General features: G+C 36.4%; 1 protein-coding gene across 3 annotated transcripts in view; it reads right to left on the reverse strand.

The window, feature by feature from the left end:
* The window catches only part of SLIT2 (slit guidance ligand 2), a 199,614-nt gene that overhangs the window by 78,374 nt on the left and 107,352 nt on the right, over window positions 1-13,888 (reverse strand). For all 3 annotated transcript variants that reach the window (XM_054391585.1, XM_054391584.1, XM_054391586.1), the window contains exon 5: window positions 2,747-2,818. In XM_054391585.1, coding sequence (XP_054247560.1) covers window positions 2,747-2,818 — 72 coding nt within the window. The remainder of the gene's footprint in view (window positions 1-2,746; window positions 2,819-13,888) is intronic.

Consider the following 13,888-nt stretch of genomic DNA (forward strand, 5'->3'; position numbering starts at 1 on the left):
ATCTCTGTCCCCGCTTCCACAGAGCGGCTCATTGCCTTTGGCACTGCTGTTTCTGGGAAAGCTCACAGAACACCAGACAACAGCTGTCACTTCCAAATCTTTGCACTGAGAGTTAAATTCTGCACCCATATCTGCAGCGTTGCCCAGGTATTTCACATACTGACTAATCTACTGCTTTTAAAAATGTTAGTGTTTATGTCAGCTCAGCTTATAAAACTAAATAAAAACCATTCAACTAAATAAGAATCTGTCTGCATTAAACTTTGTATTTATTGCTGTTACAGTTCATACAGCTTACACTGTATTTGTATGTTCTGGCTTTTTAGCCTATGTTGTCTACCAGATAAATAAATATCTAAAAATAAGTCTTGTTATACCACAATAAGAGCATTTAATGACTAACAGAAGATGTTTCATACATTTGAAAGCTACTACCCTCATAAATAAGAAAACACCCTGTTATCTGCATCTGACAGAAAAAAAACCTTCTTTATTAATTCCTAAAGGCTGTGATGAAAGTTGGGACAATTTCAATCAATGTCTGCTTTACCCTCCTGTTCTTCATGGCTTGAGGACACTTTGTGGTCCCATGCAAGAGACATACCATGCAATGTAATCTTCTTTGTTCAGAAATAATTACATTCTCTCCATGTATCGACTCAACGGCAAATACTAAGTCATCAGATAAGGTCAGAAGCCTTTCTAGATCCCTGCAGTAATTCCTCCTCCACAAAAAATTTAGAAAATGCTTCTGGTTTTAGCACATTGCAAGCTGGATTTCATATCATTACAACTTTTCCTTGGGAAAAGAACAGTGCATGGTACTTATCATAGCAATACAATGTTTGGAAACAGGCACTGCTTTTAATGCCTCATATTTTTTACACCATAACTGAGTTATGTTTCCTATTTCTCAACTCCCTCCTCAATTTCAGTTTCAAGAGGATCAATAATTTTAGAGGCATTAGCTGAGAAAGATGTAAAACAGGAAGATGTAAGAATTTCTTCTAAGTTTTTATCAAACTTCAGGGAACTGCTTATTTCCCATGACAGTTACTATTTATTGTGAATATTATTTTATTTGTAAGTCAAGTTCCTTTATTCTACTTGCTGTTTATCTTGCTAATGTAGTTCATTTTGTTCTTTGCTACATTATCCCTGTAAAGCAATTTGAATTGATACTTTTTTCCTAATTTACATAATGTAGCGAATTATTAACCTTTTTCTTTTATCCCCAAAGTAAAAATACTTGCAATACTACCAAGTAAAGCTTACTTACCAAATAAACCAGAAGAAAGAGAGAACAGATTTATAATTCCATTGCTCCTTCCTCTCAAAATTGTCTATCACTATGCTTGGCTCTTCAAGGAGCAAAATAAAAATAAAAGTTAAAATGAAACAAAAGAATGCCATGAAAAGGAGGATGTAGTAGGTTTGTGAGGCTTGATGATTGTTCTTTTTACTCTGAAGATGTGGCAGCTTGCCCATATTGTCAACTCTCAAAGTGACTTGCCCAATTTGCTTTTTTCTTCTACAGAATCTATACTGTGAACATTATTAAGAAGATGCCCTGAAAAGAAATATGAAGGCCAGATTTAATGGAAGCTAGACAGCTTCCTCTGAGCAATCAAAAGATCATATTGATATCATCAACCATAGCGGAAACTAAGATATCCTTCAGATAATCTTACTTAACATCTAATTCCTTTTTCTCTGCAAAGACTAGAAGAACATACAATAAGATGATTTCCAAATTATCCCAACTCCTGATTCAGATGGAGAAGGACTTCAGGTGAGTGAGAGAACAGAGAGTCTCCATTTAGGAACATAAATGTGTAATCAGAAAAAGTTCTGTGAGATTTGTTACCTGGCTTTGAAAATCTTAAGAGAGCTATTGTATGGGAGGGTTATCAATCACTGCATTTAAAAGAAACATCTCTGTAATTTATATTGAAATTGATGTAATTAATGATGCTGTTATTTTTACCACCAAAGTTTCTTTCTGTAGCTGTTTTCCAATTTTCAATCCATTATGCAAAGTAACAAAGCCACTTTGAGAAGAGCTTGCATGTTTTGGAACATAATAAATTTGAACATAAGCATTTTTCCAATTAGATGTGGTAGGATTGCACTGTGGGAAAGAACCATATCACGAATAGGGTTAAATAGGAAAAAAACCTCCAGAATCTCTAAATGTCTTACCAAGTAGGCCAAACTCTTGGACACTCTTTCAAATCTTTGAAAAATACCATCCTCCTCCTAACCAATTTGCATGCAGAGCAATGGGCAGCAGAGTGGAGTCCATCACAGGAAGACAGAAACACAAAAAATTTCCTGTCCAGCCGCCTCCTGCTGAGGATGCAACAACATGTTGCCACCTTGGTAATCACAGAGCATGCTGGTTTTGAAGTAGTACAACAATTAATTTTGGTTTTTTCCATATGTAACAGTGAAATGTTTAAAATAGCCTAACATTCAGATATTAAACTCAGGTTACCATAAACAAATATTTAAAATGGCTTGCTGTATTTGGCTCCATTTATTGTTTTAGATCTCATATATGGCAATTCTAGAATGCTCAAGATATGCTAAAATATGTTGCCAAAGAAATTGTGTTGGTTTTATACATGGTTTCCTTAAGAAGCTATGAAAGTCCTTAGGAGAATGATACCTGATACAACAAAAGGACAGTGCAGTGACAAAGCATTATAATCAGCAAAAATACAAGAAGAAGAAAAATACTTACAGATTTTTGATGTCTACTGCTCCTCGGAATGCCTTCCTTGGTATCGCTTGAATCTGATTTTCACTAAGATCACTAAGAAAAAAGAAATTAAATGGAACTTAAAATCTGCCATATATATTTCTTTCTGTGTATAACAAAAAGAACACACAAGAAAGTAATTTTAGTCATTATGTTTCAGTCAATGTTTCCAATGAAGTTTATTTTATTACCTTAACTGATTTGTAATTGAAGAAGAAGAATCAGCAATAATAGTCAAATTAGTTTATCAGTGTTACACTAAGTAGCTCCTTTACAAACAATACATATGTCAAAGAAACAGCAGGAGCATTAAGTAATTTAACAATGAAAGACAAACTGATTGGATTTTTAACTGAGCTATTTCATTTTTCAACCCAGTCCAAACCTGTGACATTAAGTGGTTGATAGTATGCTCAGCTTTATGCAAGCAAGACTGAAAACCTGCAAAAAGAAAAGTAAGAAGCTATGGCAAACAACTATCTTGCTTCTTAGAGACATCTAGGTGACCACTTCAGAAACAGCTCTTAGGAGCAACACTTCAAAATGAAGCACAGAAATAAAAGGTCCAGCTCAAGATGATGTGAATAAGCAAGAATCATTTAGTATTTTAGATATCAACAGTCATACATTTGATATATTCTTCCCTTAAAATGTAATCTAGCATGAACTCATATTCCCAGTTATTAGTAAGCACTCCTGAAGATCTCTTCCATGAAGATTTATGAACTTCAATAAAATAATTTGAGGACTTTATTAAACCTCACAGTTTCCAACTTCTACAAAATTTACATCGTTCTTTTGAAAAGAATTCTACATCACTGACAACGTTTTGTTCTATCCACATCACTTTCTATTTATTAAATCTTTGATAGTTTGTGCATCTTACAGCATTGCAGTTTCTTGCAATGTATATTCAAAACTAGACCAAATTTCACTACTATTAACTGTGTGTGGAAAAAAAAAGGAATCTGTGAACTGTGATTTAATTTTCAAGCCATCTAAGTAATCTTGAAATGGGATATGACTGTGCTGCTCTGACAATAAATTCAATGACAATGAATGAAAAAGCAGCCTTCAGCATTTGTTACGGTAATATGATTTAACAGCCTCCTTCCTTTACAAAAACCTCCATTATCAGTCTAAACAGGAAATAGCTATATTTACATTTCTCTTTAATTGACTAATACATTTTGCCTATATAAAAACTGTGTGTAGAGTGGTTAAGTTAGCACTAGTGATTCGTATCGTGATCAGTTTATAACAAAGATATATGTATATATCCATGTAAACCACTGCCAGCCTCATAAATACAGACTGCAGGAGGTAATAGGTAATGGGGCATGACACTTTTTATGACAGTTAACAGAGTATCAGCATTCATCATTTTATATAATTTTTAAAAGTGGAAGCTGAAAAAGATTGAGACAATACCTATATTATTATTTTTTTAAAACCTGATAAAAAAATGTGAACGATCAAAATCTTTCTTCCCTTGACTAAAGGCAAATCTTAGCACAAGTTCAAAGACTTACAAGTATCAGCTATTGAGTCAGGTTCCTCCATAAGCAATAGCCTTGAGTTTGCATGTGTACATCTGTGTGTATATGTGTGCAAAAGAGAGCAGACTAACTGCTTGTTAGATTTACTGCTGGGTCCACATAGTCAACACCATTTTTAAGTAGCACAGGCTTATGTAGAGTACAGTACAATATTTCCTGCTAATTTTAGCACATTTGAAACGTAAACTACTTGACTGCAAAGGTTTCCCAACCTTACTGTGCAAAGCACTGATTAAGGCATCCATCTAAACACAGAGAGCCAAGTAGGGTCGTCAAATGTCATTTTCCAAAACATTTTATTTTTTTGCAACACATCTGCTGGTTTTCAAAACTTTCTTGGAACTGTTTATAAAACAAAAGTAAAAGTTATTTATTAATTTCTGCACTGCAAATTCCTACCTCATAAAAAATTCGATTTTCAACACATGAATTAGGCCTACTTATAGCAGGAAACTTTTCAGTAATTATTTATTGATTGCTTCAAGTTTTCATCTGCTTGTTCTGAAAAGGTTTCTATATAAAAATCTTGAGGGGCTTATACAAACAGCTGACTTTGTGCGTAAATTATGCCTAAATTTCACTCTGCAGACCTAGAACTCAGTAAGAAATTGCCGTGTGGCCTCTTTTATGATGCTTTAACTCTTTCCACTGCAATTCTTGAGCTCCTAAAAACATCCCTGTCACAAGTGGTACAGTATGCACTGTAACTTTGTGAGCAAAAAAAGGGGGGGGGGGGAGGGCAGGGAATCTATCTTGTTGATAAACCCAGGAAATTTTGCAGGCCAGTATGTTACACAGATTTGACTTTGCAGCTTATATTCTGCAGTGAGGAAAGGTGCAAACCTCCTTTACAGCCTAATGGTCACTGTTTTCCTGCACTAATAACTATGTGAACTTCACCTTCCATTTCAACAAGAGGCAGCATTTGAATACTGAGTATAAATTTATGATGGCACTTGGTACCCCTACAAGGAAAGAAACCTCAAGCGTTTCAATAAAATTTAAGCCACTAAATAACAGAACATCCTACTTATTAAAAATCAAATCTTTATAATTGGAAGTAACCTGTTTTCACATTTGAAACCAACAATCTCACTGAGACATTTTAACTGGAACAAGTAAGTCTCCATTACTATTACAGCCCAAGACCTTGTGTCAAAATCCAGCATACCTCTGCAACAGCAGAATTGATTAAAACCTGCTAGAGTTAAATTATGCCTGAAAGAATCTAGATTTCCACATTTCACAAACCAATTTAGTAGGGAAAAAAATAACAACAACAACAACAAAAGAAATCCAATATCACCACACTCTCCCTCCCCAAATCAGCTTCATTTTAAGTATTCAGGTAATTTTTGTTTCTTTCAGCATATATTATTAATCACAATGCGTTATGGAAATATCAGAAAGACCTTGCCAAAACCTTGCTACTCCTGAATCATTCCTACAAACAGAAGGGAAATATTACATTTCTATTTATCATATTTACTAGTTAGTAGATAGAAGTTTAGCAGGAAAAATAACCCTGAATCCTGCTAACATCTGAAATTGAGACCAACAGAATAAAACAACCTATTCCCCCAGAAAACCTCAACAACATATATACATGATTTTTTTATCTGATAAAGCCCTCAGATAGCCTGATATTAATAAGCCTGACAGTGTGCTTCAGCTCGTAAAAAATGCAGGCAGTACTGCATTGCAGCTATTTTATTACTCACCATGTATGGTTCCCAGTTGAATATCCCATTTATCCTTAAAAGGAGTGCTAAATTTTTAATTATATAAATTGAAACACCACATATAATATCTATATCATATGCTGTTAAGGCTGTGTTACAGTTTTCTTGTGTGGCTAAAACCATTGTTCGTTCTGAAACAATAAATCTTTTGAAGATGGCAAACCTGCTTGTAAATTTAATTACTTGTAATTTTATTTTCCTCTATGGTTTAACCTCCCTCTGTGTCTGACCAGCAATATCATAAATCTATACTGCCATTCTCGAGTTTGTAAAACACTGAGTACTGGGAATGAATAATGTGTCCTGATTTTTAAAGGAAAAGGCAGAATTATTGAGCCAGACTCAATATTGAATACCTATCAGTTCATTTATGCTAGTTCATAAAAGAAGCTCAGAAGGTGGCTATTCCATGATCAGCATCCTTAATAATTATTTAAATATATCTGACATGAACAAAGTAAGCCTTGCATAGTAGTTCTTACTCAAAATCAACAACTTTGACATTAGCTAACTATATTCTGCATGAAATCTCCCATGCCCATACAAGGTGGCAAACTATTGTAGATAATGAGATATTCAAAGAAAAAAACCAAAACAAACCAAAACAAAAACCAGAATGAGAATTTGTTTAAATTATTTGACTTAAAACCAAATATATGGACACTGGGATTTTCACTTGGAACACAAAAGCGTTAACAGGGGTAAATAACTAAATACACTTGTTTTAGAACAGGATAGGATAGCTCAATTGGAAGGGACCTGTGATGACCACCAGTGGAACATATAACAGCTCCTTTTTATTCACATAGGTATTAATTCAATGTTTATCCCAAAATAACAAAACTAACCAATTAATTTCTGAATATCAAATGGTTCTCTCCTTTTCATCTCTTTTCACTATGATGTGCTTTTTCCTCGGTACTGTTCAGTGTTCCTACAACGTATCTGTATCGGAGTATCCCTTAGAAAGAACAGACATTTAGGCGGCAGGGAGAAGACAGACTACTTCTCACTGCAGTGACAACCTGGAAAACGTGCTGCAGTGCAGGCTATTCACTGGATTTTGGCCTTCATTAAGATGTCAAGGAGGTCTTGCATGGCCTGAGACACTTCTCCAGCCACAGTCACCTTAATGAGGTATGCCATCTAAAACCTTGTACCAAATTCAGAGCAAGACCCTGGTTTGCAAGAGCTATTACTTATGCCCCTGGCTTTGACATTATGGAAAGTGAAGTACTCTGCCTCAATGGAAGGTACTGAAGACACCAGCAGTAAAACCTGAGCTCCCAGAAGGCAAGAACAGGCAGTGATGGGATGGCATGAGAGAAGTGAGCCATGGCTTCAAGTTTCAACTCTGTCTTGATCCGTCTTGAGAGAAGGATGGAAAGTGATTATTTCATATTATCATTCACCCTGGCAGCTGCCTCTGTTTGCAAAAGCTGCTGCAGCACTGGGCTTTCTGATACAAAGAGGACAGAATGAAATGGCAAAGGAGGGGTTTTTTCTTGCATTTTGATGGATCTCTGATTTGGATTTCAATCATAAAATGTCAGGCGGTTTTCCTCTTTCTAAATTTGAATAATAAATACCTATTTTTACTCTGCATTAGGTGGCTTGCATCATCATGGAAAACTTTCAATCACATTTTTTTTTTTTTACAGCTCATGAACCTTCATTTATCATCACACCACCATACTCTTCACTTCCAAAGTTTCAGTGTGACTAGGAATTTACTCTAAGAACTTTTTGAATGCTACAGAAGCAAGCTTTGGCATCCACCACTGTTACTGTATTAGGATAAGGTATGTAAGCATGAAAATTATTTTCAGAACTATGTAATGAGAATCAAATCCAAAGTTTTCGAGAGTACAGATGCTAATGAACTATTATATTGTGGTATAACTGCAGGGAGAGTATCCCAGGGAGACAGTTCCTGTAAAATTAATAGCTCAGTTGGACTGAACATATTGAAGCATATTTGGAAATCCATCATGGTAGAAATACATCCTATTTTAGCATGAGCCTACTAAACAAACATTCATGTTTTAATTTCTAATACAACAAGATTTTACCCCATATTCAGCTCATATATTAAGGTATACAAACAAGTATATACCTTTCCCATCAGTCAAATGAGGCTAATCCAGTTAATTATTTCAATACAGACATATGTCTGGCTTTATAAATTTCCCATATAACAAGTTACACTATTACATCTCTTATTTATGAAGATCATCTTATACTCAAATGGTTTCTCATGTGGTTTCAGAAAGGCATAGCTTTTTGGTAGGTCTACAAATCAATGAAAACTGAAAGAATAGTTATTTTAATTCAGAATAAACTCTTATTATGGAAAAAAACCCCAAACCTCAAATTTAAGAACTGTCCTAATCATTATTCTTTGACTACAAAATAAGCAATTTAGCCTCCTATTAATTTTGATTACTTTTTCCCCTGTTCTTCAGTAAAACATACAATGCAGTGATTCCTCTTCATAATAAAGACACAAAAGGAGTCCAATACTGTCAGCTGATACATCTCTAGACACTTATTTTCTCCTTGTGAAGATCTCAGATACGAATGGTTAAGTTCTGTAAATCATTATCATTGGTTGTATCATCTTTCCCGGTTGCTTCCCTTCACAGGGATGAAACTTCATGTCTAAGAAAAGTACTTCTAACCTCTTTTAACAGATGGAGAAACTGAGCCAGTATATATCATTGATAGCACGTATCAGTACCATGCTGAGGAGCACAAAGAAGATGAGAAAAATTTAGATCAGAGAAACACAGATTCTCTGCATCACTAACTTCCATTTGCTCTGTTGACTCCCCAGAGATTCAGATGCTGTTGTTAGCAGACATAATTTATTCTCATGCTAAAGGAGGATTATTCCCTCTGCCATGGTGTGCTATATTGCTCTAGTGCCAATTTTATGTTTCACAATACAGGGCAACCATCACTGTGACGTGGACAGAATTCTGTGACTCACAGCAGTTCCTTTGGTAAGGAATGAATCTTCCATTCTTCCAAAAAGATTCAGACTTAATTTCCCTGCTCACTTTCATTTCTCTTTTAAGGATACCACTTTCAATGGTATCACTGAAGTTTCTTTCATTTTTAATGCCTCAGGTTTTTTAAATGTTATCCATATAAATCTGTAATTGAATTCATAGAATCATAGAATCAAGAAGGTTGGAAGAGACCTCAAAGATCATCGAGTCCAACCTGTCACCCTACACCTCATGACTATCTAAACCATGGCACCAAGTGCCACGTCCAATCCCCTCTTGAACACCTCCAGGGATGGTGACTCCACCACCTCCCTGGGCAGCCCATTCCAATGGCCAACCACTCTCTCTGTGAAGAACTTTCTCCTCACCTCCAGCCTAAACCTCTGCTGGTGCAGAGACTGTGTCCTCTTGTTCTGCTGCTGGTTGCCTGGGAGAAGAGACCAAACCCCTCCTGGCTACAACCTCCCTTCAGGTAGTTGTAGAGAGCAATGAGGTCACCCCTGAGCCTCCTCTTCTTCAGGCTAAACACCCCCAGCTCCCTCAGCCTCTCCTCATAGGGCTTGTGCTCAAGGCCTCTCCCCAGCCTCGTTGCCCTTCTCTGGACATGCTCCAGCAATTCAACATCTTTCCTAAACTGAGGGGCCCAGAACTGGACACAGGACTCAAGGTGTGGCCTAACCAGTGCTGTGTACAGGGGTACAATGACCTCCCTGCTCCTGCTGGCCACACTATGCCTGATGCAGGCCAATGTACTTATTATAGCTTTTGGTAATTATTATTTGTATTATTTAAGCAGCAGATATTTTTATCCATTTCATCTATTTATTAAAGCATAGATAGAAATTATTTAAGCATACAGTATAGAACACATAGAGCAAACCAGAAAAATAGACACATTACACAATAGGAGCATAGGGAGCTTGGTCATCTCCAGAGTTTATCAGTACCTTCAACCCTGACATTTAGGATAAATCATCAAAAATTTAAATGATGGAAATCAGTGCTAACTTTTTTTTGTTTTTGTCTGAGGAATTATAATATGCTATTGACTAGTTTATAATTTTGAGTAATAGCAATTGTTAATTTCTGCAGCATGAGAATAGCACAGAATTCAAGTACAGGCCTTCTTGTGCTTTAATATGGTTATATTTTGTGTGTGCAGTAAGCCAAACCCTCCAATCTCAGTCTTGGCATGAAAATCCACCTATGGGTCCCAAAATAAATTCCACTCTATGCTTCAGAAGTGCACTTAATTTAAGTAGTCTGGTACCATTTGAAAACTAAGTGCTTAAGGAGATTCACCATTTATTCTTTATTGTGCTAGTGTGTCCTACTGTAGCAAATGCTAATTGTGAAACAAAATAGGAGTATGAGGACCACACATTCATTTTACTGGAGTCATAGAAATTATTATTGAAAAGCAAAGCAGTATTTATTTGTCTGTTCCACTAAATGAATATGTAATTCTCTTTTGTTTGGGATTACCAAAAAAATATAAATAATTACACATTGTAGCTCCTACAGAGGAGAGGACCACCCACAAAGAGAGAGAACTGCCATACTACTTCAAACTTGGCTTTGATAGAAAAGGATCCCAGAAAGAAAAACTTGCTGCTCTTAAGAATACCTCTGCCCACCCCAAAGGAATAGCCACCAATTCTTTATCCTCACAGAGCCTTAAACCGGGCGAGCCAAAGGAAGGGATGGAATGAGAGTTATAGACTGCTGCTTGTCATGCACTTCTGCTGGCACTATTGCACCCTAACAGTGCCCGAGGCAGCAGCACAGCTGTGAAGTGCGAGGGCATCCTTCACCTACAACCCTACCTGCTGTCTGCAGAGGGGGAGAAGACTTTTAGCTGTTGGATCTGTATCTTGCATGCAGTATTTCTAAAAATGATCATTTAGTCCAGACAATAACTTGTAAAGCATATATGGTTTCTGTTCCTGCATTTTTCCATCCTTTTTATTTAACCAGGTTGGAAAAAAAGGCTAAATGGAAAATAGCTTATGTTATTATTTCACACACGGCCATAAAATACCATTCCTTTATAAGGAAAGAGTGAAGATTCTGCTGTTTTAACTCCAGCAGTCTCTGACAGCTGATTTGGTGATTCATTTTTAATCAACTATCACACCTGATAAGACTTGAAAATGCACTACAAGTTAGGGACTTAAAAAAGGATAAAGCAAGATGCTGGTAGGTAACTTTCACTTCTGGTCCGGTACACACTCAGCATATGCATGGCTGAAACATCCATTTGGCTTGGGGATCTGCTCACATTAAGAATAGATGAGATGGCATACTTAATTTCCCAAAAGACCTCTTCAACAGTAGATGAAAAATCTACCACTACTTCTCCCAGTAACAAAAATTCTTTTTTAACAGGAGTTTGCAGCTGTCAACATGTCTTTAATATTTAGTATTGTTTCACCTCCCTTGGAATTGAAACTGTAAGCACTTCTAGGAACTGATTGAAAGGTTGTCTGGTGTGTTGTCTAGTTTGATTCACACTCTCTAACCCTTGTACTCTCTTCTGAAATGCCACTCAGTGAACCATGGCAATTCCTCTCTTTGTTCAAAAGAGAGAAGAGTGGATTCCTGATCCAACCCCATTCCTCATAGCTGCTGTTCCAGTACAGGCAAGTAGTAATTTCATCTCTGGACACAGACATTTTTCATCATGCACAGGCCCAAACTGTTAGTTTAATGATAAACTGAGCATGCTAAGTGCTTCCTAGCAGTAAAGCCAACTTTGAACAGTTCGTCAAGGGACAGCCAGAGTTTGGAGGGTAAACTAGAAATGATGGTGCAGATCATTACTGTTGAATGGCACTGTGCTCACTCTTCCTTCACTTGAGTAGAAGAATGGTGCAATTTGGGAACTGTCCCCAGAGATGGGCTGACTGCTTAACAAGACAGGTTTATGGTACAGTCTTAGCTTCATACAGTATGTGCATAGTCACTAACACACGTGAAGCACTGATGCTGCAGGCTTTGAGACTGTTGCCTCTCAGTGCCAAAAAGTCTGCTAAGAACAGCAAAAGAAACCAAAGCAAATCATAAAAGGATTACCGTGGATGATTTAAAAAAAATTGACAACAGATAATCTACCATCCTAATTACTGCTTATCAAGATGACCAATATTATATCATTGTTTTCCTGGGCTTCACCCATCTGCTTATAACCATCTGTCATTTCTCATACTGCAATATTTTTCACAGAAACACTTTGGTTTATTTTACACTGTGTTGATTTTTTTTCTCCTTCTTTTTTTTTTTCCCTTCCACTCTGTGTTTACACAGTGCCTACCACCATTTGGTTTTCGGCTTGAAGAACTACAACTTGAAGCTGTTTTGTATGAGTAAACTAATAATGGAAAGGATAAAAGAAACATGTGTGTTCATATTATCCTCCACTTTTCTGATAAGAAAATACAAAATTATAAGAACAAGATCAATTATTTAGGTTGAGTAACTGGATAGATATTTTGAATGGATTTTTTTGTTCATTCTTTCCTGTGTGTTGTGTATGTGCTCATTAACAAAAGTGAATTAAAAGTTCTTTGGAAAAAAGAGGCAAAAAATTATGTTGGGAAACTTCAGGGTAATTACTGATAGGAGTATGTAAGTATTCTGGAACTAAAACTAAACATTGATCAGGATTAATTGAATTTAATACTTCAGAGCTGAACATCTCAAAAGTCTCAAGTCTTGCAGCATCCTATTTTCTGTCCAAGGGCTCCAGGCTTCAATTTCTTCTTGAGCCTGCCTCCCCTTTCTGTGGCTTTTCAAGCCACTTATCCCAAACTCCTTTCACCACAATCTTTTTCCTCAATGCCATGCAAAGAATCAGGATTTCAAGAGATGGCTTCCTGTTGTAAAAGGAGCTGAGAATATAGCAGAGGCAGGGCAGTTGGTCTATAAAACAAGAACAGTGTACCCCAGCTGAACACAGGGTCCATTTACAACAGGAAACCCTTGCAAAAATGGTAAAAACATACATAAGCAATGAAAAGGAAACTGGGAACTCCAGAATGAACTGATCACAACCAATTTTTGCATTAACAGCAATCTAAAAACAACAGCCCAGGACAAAACCCCGGATCAGAGGGCTCCCAAGTGTAAGAGTATGAAAAATACCATTGCATGTTACAGCCCTGGCTGCATGCTATTGCCACAATACCAGTATGCAAATCACACTTAAATATTCTGGAAAACGCACCTATTAAATAATCCATGCAAAGCTGAATATTACACAAAGAAAAGCTTACATTGTGTTTCTACTTCTTCCATATTTCTCTTTCTTTTTCCCTCACAAAAAAAAAAAAAAATGAAAGGGGGAAAGATTGTACTGGTAATAATTTTCTTTCAGACATTTTTTAAGCTTAAAGTCCACAAAGCTCAGATTTTCTGTTCCAGGACTGCACTTTTCCACTGACATCATCAAAGAGTGGCTGCTCTTAATTGCACTTTAAACCTCATCTCTCCTCCTTCCTTCAGACTTTTTTTCCCCTCTCTATTTGTAGGTTTTCAATTTTTTTTTCCCAAATTACTTCCTTGCAAAATTCTTTCCTTTCAATCATTTTCCAGACTCTTCTAAGTAGCTGGTGGAGCTTCTGCTCAAGAAAATATTGAGAAAACTGTACTGAGAAGCTGTCATAATTAGGATAAAAAGTGACTGTGTGTGGTGTGGTGAGATCTTTTGGTTGAACAAGGGGGATTGCTTTGTTTTGCTATCTGAGGGTATGAAGTTAGATGGGATGGATACCAGTTAAGTAATTGCAATCAAATGGGAGTGAAGGATAC

Source organism: Indicator indicator, chromosome 23 (genome assembly GCF_027791375.1).
Source record: "Indicator indicator isolate 239-I01 chromosome 23, UM_Iind_1.1, whole genome shotgun sequence".
In the NCBI taxonomy this organism is placed as follows: domain Eukaryota; kingdom Metazoa; phylum Chordata; class Aves; order Piciformes; family Indicatoridae; genus Indicator; species Indicator indicator.